Raw genomic sequence first — 13988 nt, forward strand, 5'->3', positions numbered from 1 at the left:
CGATACGTGTTGACATTGAAAATCCAATTTTTTGGACGTCAGTAGGTAAGCTTTATTCATTGACAAATTAAGCCTACGTGAATACTGATGACTTTGTGACAAACATTCGAGCATTTCAATTCTTCAATTCTCTTAAATCACATCTCGAGATCTATGTACATACATACAGAATGAGAAATCATTACAAACTTTGATTTAGGAATGCGCAAACTGAATTGTAAATCAATTAAAGTCTCATCAAATGCGTCCTTCGAGTTCCCATAGAGGAATTTCAGGAAGTCAATTTAATTACTCGGTAATTTCAGTGTTAATCTACAGTTTCTGATCACAAATACACCTTTACGAATAATTGCCACATTAACGAACGTAATAACAAAAATCATATTCGATTTCAAAGAATATACACCCACAATTCAGTAAATGAGAAATAAAAAATGAGTCACTTTAACACTAAACGTACCAGCACTGTATACATAACCATTTCCACTCCAACCAGATAAATAATTAACTATAAAATAAAAGTAAACAAATTTGACGAGAATTCTTTTTAGTATAGACTTAAAGAAAAGGAAAGTCAAAAACTGGCAAACTAATTAATCGAACAATATAAGAATCGACAGGAAGTTAAACGAACGAACGAAAATACAAAATTTTCAATCAAATTTACCGATCGTTTGACCGGTCGCGGTACGTTTAGTGTTAACCGCGCGATAGTTCCAGCGTTAAGGGTTCAAATGAAGTTATTCGTGTTCCGTAATCGGCGAAAGGATCAGCGAAGCCGTTGGACCCGCGGCCGAAAAGGTGCAAAGGTTGGCGTATTGAAACAATATCTCGACGGTGGCAACGTTAAATAATAGGATTGTCCACGAGCCGGGATAAATTAGTCGTCTCCTTCGGTGTAGTTAGGAGCAGCTGTATCAGTCGCAGATGAAATCGAGGAAGAGAGCGAGAGGAGGAATTAGAAGTATAAATCGTCGGCTGGTTCCGACCTCGTTGGTTCAACCTTCGAATATATGTTTGGATCGGCCGAAGGAGAGAGATCCGAGAGGGAAAAAGGAATCCTGGGACCAAGGACCCGGGGACTCCACGGGAGGATACACGACAAGCTTCTGGCTTTGGAGTCGAGTGGTCGCTTGTAAAACAACCGAGCGGTACCTTTCTGTCGTGCGGTTCGATCCCGTGGGATCCGGCTACCCGTTTATCGTGAGCCCACGAAAGAATCGCGTGCTGGCCCGTGGGAAACGATACAAATATTTTAATAAACATTCCTGGTTCCTGGGCCCGGGCCCGGGTTCGCCCATTCGATAGAAATCGTCGCGTCGATTGGCCTCTCTTGATCCGCAGGAGATCCGGGTCAATCGATCGTAGATCGATGGCGGGCGCTACGTGATTCATTGCATAAGGATATCAACGCATTCACGGCTACGCGTAGTTTACGTACAATCGACTAGACTTTCGAATGTATAGGGTGTTTCAATGAAAAGTGATGGATCTTTTGGCACACTGCGTACCGGCTAATTTTCAGAAAACTGAATTGTATGGAAAAACTCAGATATCATATTGTTGTGTAATGTATTTTAAATAGATAATCAATTCGAATCAAATTTTATATTTTTTTCAATGCTGTGCTAATTAGCGAAGTTGCATAGCTAAGTGTCTTTACAGAAAAACGAGATTTCTCGTTGCCAGTACGCAATGTGTTAGTTTGAGTGAAGATGGAGTGATAGTTTATAGAATTCTTACTTCAGGCATTGACACATTGTTGATCGGAAATTTTATGCGGTAGCTATCCCAAGTCACCGGTTATTATTTCGTAACTAAATATGAAAGTGAGAGAATCTAGATAAACTTCAATGTAGGTACTTTGTGTATATAATGAACTGAAATGAAACTTTTGACGTGTCTTTTATATAACTTTGAATATTCTGTATTGTCTCTGATTCAAAAATTAAAATGGCTAATGCAAGTGCAAACACGAGTTGACTCGTGACAGGTCAGCAATCTGTTAAACCATTGCGTACTGGCAACGAGAAATCTCGTTTTTGTATGAAGACACTGCAACTTCTCTAATTACCGCAGCATTTGAGAAAATATTTAATTTGGTTCGAGCAGATTATCTATTTACAATATATTATATAGCAATATCATATTTCAGTTGTTCTATATATAGCGATATAAGTTGATCTCGCTGAAAATCGGCAGAATTCAGTGTTCTGAAAATTAGCCAGTACGTAATGTGTTAATATGTACGCACCTGTATGTTTTAAAAGTAAATTAGCGGTGTCCTGTAATTAGTCATGCAATTGGAATAAGGAGCATTTTATTTTTACACTTTATAATAATTGTAGATATCATATGGAATAACATTGGTGTCAAGTTGAGTGAAACAATGTATCTACTAATCTTGATGATTATATAACCACATAGTGGCAGACTAACAGGGTAATTGATGGTTTAATTGAAAGTGAATCCGTACTTAACAACGTTTACCGTGAGAATGAACATTAAATTGAATATTAATTAATAAACCGCTTAATTATGAAGATTGATATTTCCTCTTATGAAAAAACACGACAGAATAAAAGTTTCTCTGTTTCAGTTGGTACGTCCTGGATAATGTAATTTAAAATCTGCATTCGAGACGCTTCATAAGCGAAGTGTAAAATTTTCTTACAATAAGTAGAAAGATACATGAACATAAATTAAACTCGAAGGAAATAGCGGAAGTAGCGTTTTAATGAAAGTGTTTTTATAAATTACCTCTGCGATATTAAGCGTTAAAACGTGAGTTCTCAATTGGTTGAATCTTCTATTCAACTATCATGTATGCGCACTTCATTTGCTGCTCTTTGATTTCGCAGTAGCCTCTAATTGATTAACGTTTACGCAGAGTATATCGGAATTCTAAGTATGTTCCTGAATCGTGAAATTGCACTGCCGGCTCGTTAGGAGATGATGTTGTTTCGTGTTCAAACCATGGAAAAGTAGATTGAAGCCTCTAATTGAAGTACGTCACGCCACCGCGCGACCATCAAGCATTAATTCCGGCATGGAAGTACGATCCGTGACTTTTCAATCATTCACGTCCATAAGTGTATCGTAGGAATAAAAAAATTGCACCGTCATTCTCGAGATTTAATCGCAAATTTGACTTGAAAGAAAAATACAATTTAATGTGTCCTTTTATTTCGAATTATTCTTCGATGATCGTGAGAAGTTATACTTTTGTTACACTTGAAATGATTCTCTTTCTACTTATTACGTATAGAATATTAAGGGCACGGTTTCTGCGATTTTTCTTTTATAGAAAACATCTCTCCCATGTCTATGAGGAATTTCCCGGCTTCCTTCTGGGACAGTCAACACCCTGGCCAAGGCTATGAGTATCCAACGGATCCATGGCACCCTCATTACCCGCAATATCACCATAGGTGAGTCCGCCTAATACTTCATTTTATTTTACTGCGCTGTCAATATTTATTAAATTGGCTACAATCAAGTGTGAACTAATTATTCCAAGTGTTTACTATTTATAATACCAAGGCGAAACTAAAATCTAACTATTTTTTAAATCGCTTAAAATTAGATTCTACTAGCATCGTTTTTTAAATGTTAGTGCATATAGTTTCTTCGTCTGTTAAAATTTCTTTAGTTTCAACATATAAATTGAAACATTAAAATAACGATATGCTTTTGTATCTTCACCATTTATTGTTGTATAAAAGCGCACCTTCTTTCGAGCAATATTCTAATCTCGTTAACCCCTTGCCCTTTTTCTTTCTGAACTGTGATCGATCCAACCACTTCGCCATTAATAATTATTATTCTATGTCAACGTATGTTCTAAGGTACAATCATTGATAATAGAAAAATATATAATTTGCATTAAAAAAATCGAATAACATTGAGGTTCGTTAAACTCTATTTGAAATCTTCGCCATGAATCTGATACGATATTACAGGGCAAGGGGTTAAACAAAAATAACAGCAACTTTTGATCACATTACGCGTAAGTAATAATCCGCATTACACCGGATGCCACGGTAGTTTCCATAATAGAATATACCTGCAACACAGCTTCCCACTCGGTCGCTCCAGTACCGGATACACAGTAACCGTCAAACGTGTTTGACAACGTTAAGATTTCATCGAGATATGACTTTCCACGGAACAACGAGAAACAACTAAAAGCAAAGATCGACATTTCAAACCCGACAAATGAGAGTGCTTCAAAATCGACCGGTTTCACGCCCGAAGCTCGTGTTTCCGCGCAAAACCGTTCTGTGACAAATCGACGGAACCGTCGCGAGCGTCGTCCATTCAATTAACGGACGATAATGCGGCCAATGTTTCACGCATTCCAAAAATCCACCTCCGGCAGGCGCGACACGGTCATTACGCGATAGCCTGCCGGGATAAACCGTCAGAAATGAATGTCGCGGCGCGCACGAGACGGGAAACGAGCCGGCTGGGCCTGCCGGGAGGAGGGCGACGGGGGGATGCAGGGGTTCAGAAGAAAAGGGAGAAAAAGGATCCGAGAAAAATCACGAGAAATCGAGGAAAGGGACGGAACAGTGGACGCGCGAGCGCGCATTAGAATGAGAGGATCGATTAAAGGACCGCACAAAAGGGGCGACGAGGAGAGGAGAAGGCGAAACGAAGAAGAGGGAACGTGTTCGGAGGCAAAGAGAAAACGAGACGTGAAAAATACAGAAAACCGTCGGGAGCAGGTACCACTGCTCGAGAGATCTTTAGCGCTGATCTTGCGCCGGCCGCCGTATAAATTACCAGTCTGTCACCGTTCTTGAGAAGAGGCACGATATCGAGAATTCTTTCCCTCCTTCTTTCTCTCATTTCACCCCTTTTCTTGGCTCCTTCTTTTTTCACTATTTTCGGTCGCTTTTCTTTTCCTCGCACGGCGTCTTCCTTCCTTTCCTATTTTCTTTATCTGCGTTTGGCCTGTGTAATACAATTTTTATATATCGATACCGTATGTGTTTTCTAAATTGAGATTAAACATGCTATTATACTGTGATCAAGTTAAGATTAGAATATTATCCACACTAAGGTAGAAACTAGTAAGTACTGTGATCGCGTAGCTATTCTTCCGAGGAACAGCAGGTAACTATACAATAATTGGGAGATTGAGTTTTAAAGCAAGCTGTATGCTAATCAATAAATCCCCATATCTTTACCACACGATGATCCTGTAAAAGGTGTTATGGAAGTTTTAAAATAAGAATGGAAGACGTTGAAAAATGGAAAATATGTGGCAGTACATTTATCAGTTCTTATCGACGCGTCATGCAAGAACGATCGAGTCATCCGAATTTTTCAGAATATTTACGGTAGCGCGACATTTGAGTATAAATTGTTCATGTATGATCTTACTAGAGAAACTAGTAAGTGCTCAGTCATTGAAATAAAAGTCGAATGGTTATCATGGTGTATTTTAGGGCTGTGCACGAGTATCACCACCATAATATGGCGGCCGTGACGGGTTACGGTGGCCTGTTGTTGAGTGGTGCAAGAGGACTCGGCCACCATACGTCCCACCATGCGGCGCACCACGCGCACGCCGCGGCCTCCTACAAGGACTGGACGTCGGCGACGCCGTCGCAGTCACTCGTCGACGCTTCGTCCGCACCCCCTTACCCCCACGGCCCGTATGCACCCCTTTCTGGTGAGTAAAATGGGAGTCTATTTCAGGAGTCGTGGATTCTTATCGATTGGGGGCGTTATTTGGTCATCAACTATGCTTTCGTGTGTGGACGCTTCGCTTGAACATATTTATTAAAACAATACTACGCCCAATTCTGTTTTCACGCGATTTCGATGTAACACGAATTATTTTTCACAATCTGATTCAACTTAACGCGATCACCCACATTCGAATATGAATTTTCTTGTGGTTTATAGTATCACTTTGCTGATTTTTTAGGTGTAGAACCAATTTCAGCTTTTTTATAGATGCTGTGTATTTTTTTACATAAATTTGTCTATCGTGTAGAAAAAGAACTGAGTGTACAATTCCTTGCAATCAGAATACTACCAGTTTCAATTTTTTTTTTCTATTGTTTGACAAGAGACGAATTTCAGAATAAAAAGATAACGGTTGCGAAATAGCTGTGAAATTTACGCGATCTTTGCAGCTGCAGTGCGAGCTCCTATCTGAAAATATCTTACATCATTCATTATCACCCTATTTTATTAGTTTTAATTTTATTAAATTAATTGAACATTGCTTACGACACAATCGATGAATTCAGATATGTTTATTCACATACACGAATACAAATCAGTAGTTCTATATTTACGATTAACCGAAACAATTGTTTATATAATTCTCCTTCAAATTTCACAATTTCTCGTTCGAAAAACCAGCGTTGACCACGCAAACATTCAAAAAGATGTTAGGTCTGAAAGCCAACGTTCCTAAAATTTACACCTTTAATGAGAAGAAAGAAGTGTAAGCATTAACCGGATGCTAAATAACTTTTGTAGATATTTACAAAAAATACGGAAGTGATTGGGTGTGTATGCAAAAAAATTAATAAGAGTAATTATCTAATGAGATCGCAAATATTGTGTATTACAAAAAAACATCAAAAACTAACATTTATTCAAATAAATTTACTTTGATTTATTTCTTTGAAGAATATCGTAAGAAAATTATAATTGATACCGATAAACAGAAGCGCCTCCGCGCTCTCCGCAATTTTGTCACAACACAAGAAGTCCTCAGCACTCGAACGGTTAAAATGGAAAAATCGAAGTTCGCGAGGTATCACCGCAACATGGCCGAATTCTTGCTCTGCGTCCGCCGACTTCTAATCCTCGGCAAAAGACAATCCCTCCCTGTCTCTTATATAATTCGCCGTGGTGGCTGCGGGGGTTAAAAAGGAGAGCGGCCCTTTTTGCGAGGACGTGTCCCCGAGCACCTCCGTCGAGATGGAGCGAAATGTTTTACGGCCATGCCGTCGGTTTTTGTTGTCGGCATCGATGATTTCGGTGGGAGAACAACGAAGAAACGGGGCCCGAACGTGGCGGCGCTATATCGGCCCCGCGGCTCCCATTAAGCTCTTATTAATTGCGAGCATCTGAGGGGCCGACCGACCTTTCTTGCGCTACCTGCGCGCCATTCTGCCTCCGCTCCTCGCTCTCTGCCGCGCCGGGCCGATACAAACGGACGCTCCTCCTCGGCCTTTCAACTTTGATGTCGAGTCGGTCCTCCTGACGAGATTTATCATGTAAATCGTGAATAAAAAGCGCGCGTACCCTGCTCCGTGCAATCGAGACGCTTCGCCGCGCTGCCGCGCGCCTCGCCATTTTTTTTTCTTCCTGCGGTTCCGGGACCGTGAATAGGGGATCGTGCTGGATTCTGCTCGATCGCATGATTCGCTGTAAAACCTGGAGGTGTGCGCCGTAAATTTGTTAAACGATTCACCGGAGAATGTATCTAGCTGGAAAATAAAATAATAATTTTGGAAATAGAAGATTCGATGTTTTCGTAACGTTTAAAATTCTCATTTTTGGTGTTTTATTTTATAAACACTGTAATTTGGGGAATTATAGTTTCAATCGACTATTATTGCGAGGAGATTATGTAATAGACTGAACATTCGCTTTGATGTTTAAATGTTTATATGAAATATTCTTTGTAAATAAGAATATTAATGAGTGTATGGTATTGTTAGTATTCTTGAAGAAGTGCTTCTAATGTAGGACGCTTTTGTTTTGAATGAGAAGCATCTCAAAGTTAAGTTGTTTTAGAGATATTATATAAATTTCGAGTAAAACAAATATTTTACGTCTTTAGCATCAAATTTTTATTTTCGATTATATCAAACGAGTACTTTTTAATCTTTATAACACGCAACAGAGTAATTTTTTACACTTTCACTAAATGTAATAGTCTTTCAAAAAAACAGAACGTGGCTCTGTTAGCAAAGGTTAAACAATCGTAGTGATGTTTACGTTAGAAGTATTGAATAGACTAAGTCTAAAGAATAAGAGAATATAAGAGAATAAGAATACATAGAAAACGAATTTTATATGGTAATATAAATGTCAACTAATAACCAAAAAGCCACCCATTTCGAGAGTGGATAGAATATGATTCCGAGTAGTTTTGTAATATATTTTGATGCTTTTATTTTTAAGAATGCATTGCAGGCCAGTTGAAACTATTAAATTACCAACCGATGCTATGTAGATATGATTTTGCAATTATATGCTATACGGAGTTAGAGTATTCATTTATAGCACTGTGTCTGATCAAAAAGCATTATCTACTTATTAACCAGTTAACTGTGGAATTTAGTTTCAAAATCTCTCAGTGTGCACAGAATAAAGTCAATCAATGAAATATATACTCATCAAACACAGTACAAACGTACCTATAACATATTCTAACGAAAAACTAAAGAAAACGAAGAACAAATATATGTGTATCTGAAAAAATAACTAACTCATCGTAGAAGAGATTAATATCACTTCGAGTTTTAAGACGACGCGATACTCGTCAAACGCAGTTAACTGGCTAATAAAACTAAATAAAATATTGCACTTCGCAGTTGAAATAACGATGATTTTCGTAGTTTATAACCATGTATCATACGTCTGGTTCTACAGATATCTCACATCAGACTATTCAAAAAATGTCGGCGGTAATAAATTTCATAGTAAAATGTGCGACTATGAAAGCATGAATAAGAAAGCAAGAATCAAATGTAACCAATACCCATACATAACGTTGTATATACGTATCCGTGATCATAAAGATTGAGGACCTTTTCCAATTTTACAACAAACTTTCAAACAAATCTTTTATATTCCAGAAATTCATTCGCCTATCTATAACTTCCGTAGATTCTGATTTTATTTTATACTCTTAAATGTCACTTCTAGTTTTGCAAGTTATAAAATGCCCGTATACTAAATGTATATTACCACGAAAAGAAATACCGGCTGTCTCGCAAGCGGAGGGAAAATAAAAATACTCCGACCGATACTTTCAGTTTAGCGATTCGAAAGAATTTTCGAGTCGGCGTCGCAAGTTTGATATAATAAAATTCTCGCAATCCAATCAAGTGATCGCGTAAAAGTGCGCGAAGCGGCGCGGCGGGTATATACATTTCTCGTCGCTCAATTCGCCTTCGCGTTCGAAGGCGAATGCAGCGCGCGCGAGTTGCAACGGAGGGTGCAGCTGCAGCACGCCGTGAAAATACCACGCCCATCGTGATTGCGGAGACCACTCCCATCTGTCTGCACGTCGTTGCAGCTAACACGCCTTCCACGTTACCCCCGTGGCATTCTCACGCGATTTCATGCTGCACATCCGTGACTTTTGACGTAACGTTCCGCCACGTACGAGAACTTCCGCGTCTTGGCTTCCGTTTTATTTTTATCACAACATTCAATTCGAGGAATCTGTATCTGCCTGTATTTCCTTTAGACTTTTCATCTTGCCCGACGTTGCTTCGCTGCTTTCTGCTACAGAGACATCGTGCGGAGTATAAAAGTTAATTAATGTTGATTCGCGTGTTGAAACATGGAAATTAAGTGATTTAATTGTATTTCATTGCAATTCATTTGAATTAATTGTGAAGCGTGAGATTCGACGATTATCGAGCTTCCAATTATTTTCCTTTTGAAGTTATCTTTTCTTTCTTCACGTCAAATGAAGAAGTAAAATTTTAATATTTAAATCTTCGCAAAGTTAATATTTGTGGTAGCAGATAATAATACAGTTCATTGGACTAGTCCAATTACTTTTGCAGAATTGTGTGAAATGAAATTCTTTTGGAGTAACAAAAATTCTTCTGTTGTAGGTAATTGATGTAGAATTTTTAGTACAATTTTTGAAAATTATTAGTAAATACGTAACTATTTTACATAGTTTCTATATAAATAATTGAATGAAGTGACGAAGAGTTTCACTTCCTTATTGATAAATCGTAGATTGAATTGAATTATGTATAGGTTTAGCTCACAGAAAAAATGATTAAATATTACTATTTTATTATATAGTACCTCAAATATTATTAATAATTTTTTTTTAATATTCTTAATCAGAAGTTTTATGTTCTGAACGTGTGTTCTGAAACGTCAATTGCATAAATTGAAGAGAAAGCTCAAGAAGGGAAGGAAACGGAATGCGCTAGTGTAGTTCCACTGTATAGCGAAATTTAAGGGTCGAAAATCGATACCACTGCTTCACTTCTCCACTCTCATCGCTTTCACTACCATTGATTTCGCACACCATGGCTTCGACCCTCTTCCAGTAGCCATTTTGGCTGTGTCGATGTAACAATTATTAGAAAATATTTCTTTCCCTTCCAATCCTTTTCTTCCCACTTTTTTTCTACAATTTCATTCTTTTTGCCACTCCCATGTCATCTTTTATTAAAAAATTCGAAGTCAGATTCCTTTAAAACTTATTACCTACATTTCGGTATAATTAAATGTAGTAAAAATGTTAGGTTGATTACATAAAATCTTTATACTTCTTAAAAAGATCTTAAAGACATGTTTTATATTTAAAAATTATCCTACACCAGAATGTATATTGTTAATCTTGTTTATTAACAACTGTTTGCTATCCTGCATTATTTTATAATACTTACTACTGTAACCTTAAACCACTTTACATGATTTACGAAGTATCTACATAAAAACGTGTAGTTTTCATTGCTATTTAAACGTGATATTACTTATCTAAATATATTATTACTGATTTACTTTCCTTTACCATTAAACAATACATAATACATAAACGTTTTTACAAGTAAATTCTTAACGAATGGCAGCTTGCAAATTTTCAATTGTTACTCGATTCTTATGTCACATATTCTTATTGTTACATATCTGAACATCGACTCTTCTATATAAATAATTTACATCGAACTGATCAATGAGAGAAGCACAACGATTCGATCGTTACACGCGATTTAACATCTTGGAATTTAATTTAAAAAAATCTCTCGTTTTGCGAGCAGTAAAATTAAAAAGTGAAGTGTGTTTTTCGTCAAACGCAGGACAATTTTAGGATAGGATATATTTTAATGAAAATCCAAAGCGAAATAAATAATTACCCGTTTATCTGAAAAAATAAAGGATTCATCGTTGAAAGAATTAGTATCGTTTGAAGCTTTAAAATGACGTGTATACTCGTCGAACGCAGTTCATTGGTTAAACATGATTGAAATGTTTCGCGAGAAAAGTGTCCCGAACGGCGCGAACGTAAAAAAAAGCATTCGTCGTAAAAAATGTCTGGAAGTTTCAGTATTCGGCGCAAGGAAACGTTTCACGAACGAATGGCCAGATATTTAGGGCCAATTTAGGGAAACGCTTACGTTCACACGCGCGTGCGCGCGCGCGCGCGCGCTCGCCTCGGCTTATAGCGCGGATTGAGAGTTGGTTCGCAGATCGGACCGACCAAACGAGTTTTCAAGAATTTACTTGCCGGAATGTCGGCAACGCTCATTATTCTAACTGGCGTGTGCTACCGTAAGGGCCCGTTGTGCACGCTCGCTGGTTCCGAGTAGCCGCGACCTCGTCGAGTCAAACATCGATTCTCGAAATTAAGGGGGTCTTCTGGTCTAAAAGCACTGTTCTACAGTTATATTTGAAATCTTATTGTTTCAATCCTTCGACGATGATTTTCGACATTCCGACGTCATCGAATTTTCGTATTTGGAATATAAACTAGTGAACAAATAATTGAATAGTTCAAACAACAGATCAGAACGTACCGTTGATTTTCTCTTTTTCTCTAGTATTTAAGAGATAGATGTAATGTATTTTACTTCGATAATGGTTTCGTATGGGTTAACAATCCTCGACCATAAAGGATTAAAGAATTCAATGTACTATACGATTTCGTATAGGACAGATCGAGTCGAATTGGATCGTTCTCTCTTTGACAAAAAAGAACAGAATGGGGAATATAATTTGTGATGGTATAAATGTAGTCTGAAATCCAATTTTGGTCTGATATTGCAGAATATTTTTAGAGCAACATCTTGTTTGTTTTTCCGTTTGTCTTTCTCTGTTAATCAAATGTTTCAATGTTAGAAACCCTCTGGTTAAAAAAGAATTTCTTAACATTGGAAAGAAATAAAAAAGAAAATAAGATTTTTAGTTTATCTTACAGTGATTAACGATAAAGAATGAAAATACTTTTGCCTTTATTACAAATGAAAATGTTCTGATTATTGTCACAGACTTTTCGCTACAGATGGTATAACACTTTGAAACTTATATAAAATTTATAATTTTCTGCATTACGAACAAATTTCTTTGAGTGTTCGTTCTGAACAGTATGAAAATTGAAGAAATGTATAAAAAGAATCCATTTTTCGGTCCCTCTAAACCAGAAGACCCGTTTAATGAATAAATAAGGAAGGACTCCGCGTTCTCCTTCTTGGTTCCAACGAATCCTGATTCCGGGATTCGCCCTCTATAAAAACAACACTGTCGACGTCCGACTACCAAATTTTTGTAAATTGTATTCCGAGGGAACAGGAGTTTTCGGTGTTCCACAGGAAGCCGAATCGTACGGCGTGTATTCTCCTTTTTTGGATAACGGTGAAGAGAAACGAATGCTTGACAAATGGTTCTTAAAAATTCACTACTGTATCCAGAATTTGATCTCCTTATTTAATTATTTTTGTGGGTCTCTTTTTCACTGAACGTGACTGTCATTCATACGCGTTCAAATTCCGTACTACATTGCCAAAAATTGTTAATAATATTTTCAAGCATGGAAAACTTACAGAATGAGAAGATAGTGTGTAAATTAATTGTATCTGTTAAGTGGTATTAATTTAGAACTATACACAGATGAAGCTATTGCTCTATACTATAATTTAGGTTACAATAAATAAAATAATAAAGTGATTAATATTTTGAAGATACACATATTTCCACATGTTTTACAAACAGTTCATATATAGTGTAAACCGATGCGAATCAGTTCCGATGTAACAGCGAAAAACTTAGAATGAAAACATTTTTATAAATTTATTATTACAACACGTTCAGCTTTAATCAGTAAAAATATTTTTAAAAACTGAAGAATCTTCATTTTACAAGTAAAAAACTGAGAAGTGAGAAATATCCGATTGACCCGGAATTCGGGGGCGAATCGAATATTTCCCATTTTTCAATTTCTTGCTTAATAAAACGAAGATTCTTAACATTGAAACACGTGTTTTTGCTGATATTGAAGCTGAATGTGTATGAATAACAATTTTATAAAAAAAAATTTCATTCTAAGTTTTAACTATTAGGTTTCCGCTGATAAATCTCATCCGATTCGCCTCGCTCTACCCTATTTCCCACGTGTTGCACATTTCAACATTTTACATTGGCGTAAACATCCATAGCTCGGTCTGTAATTAATTCCGGAATAAACATCGACGTCTGATGTTTACGGAAATAAATGGCTTAAATCTATCGCATTCTTCGTCGCAAATGCGGCACCGTGAACGAAGCAAAGAGTCTTTAACGAGTCCTCGAAAGGACTCACTCCGCTTCGAAGGGTGAGAAGGTAATTTCGGAGCGAAGCGTCCCCGCAGCGTCTTCGAATCTGAAGTGCCGCCATTAGAACGCCGCTTGGCACCCCGATTAGGCCGTGCCGCGGTGCCCGGAGACTCGCTGGTAATTATATAATTGCGTAAAATTAACTCGACCGGCATAAATTGGCTGCCGTTTAAGCGCGATTAAGAGAAATAAATCGCAATTACCGTGCGACATCTGATGACGCTGGACACTGTAGATGGTCATGGCGCACCGTGTGACGCTACTGTCGGCGGTTTTATACGCTCCTCCTCTCTTCCATCTACTGTCACCTAGACGGTCTCCATCACTTCTCGGAAATCATTTATTTAATTGCCTGTCACCAGCTGGTATCGACAAATTCGACACGATCCGGTGTCTCGGTAGCTGTATTGCGCAGCCGAAATTAACATTAAAACCGAGCT

General features: G+C 37.6%; 1 protein-coding gene across 2 annotated transcripts in view; it reads left to right on the forward strand.

Moving 5' to 3' along the window:
* Nucleotides 1–13988, forward strand: part of vg (transcription factor vestigial) — a 153014-nt gene that overhangs the window by 122932 nt on the left and 16094 nt on the right. For both annotated transcript variants that reach the window (XM_031981868.2, XM_031981869.2), the window contains exons 4-5: nt 3308–3431; nt 5457–5683. In XM_031981868.2, the coding sequence (XP_031837728.1) occupies nt 3308–3431; nt 5457–5683 (351 nt within the window). The remainder of the gene's footprint in view (nt 1–3307; nt 3432–5456; nt 5684–13988) is intronic.

The sequence above is a fragment of the Nomia melanderi genome, chromosome 3 (assembly GCF_051020985.1).
Source record: "Nomia melanderi isolate GNS246 chromosome 3, iyNomMela1, whole genome shotgun sequence".
Taxonomy (NCBI): Eukaryota; Metazoa; Arthropoda; class Insecta; order Hymenoptera; family Halictidae; genus Nomia; species Nomia melanderi.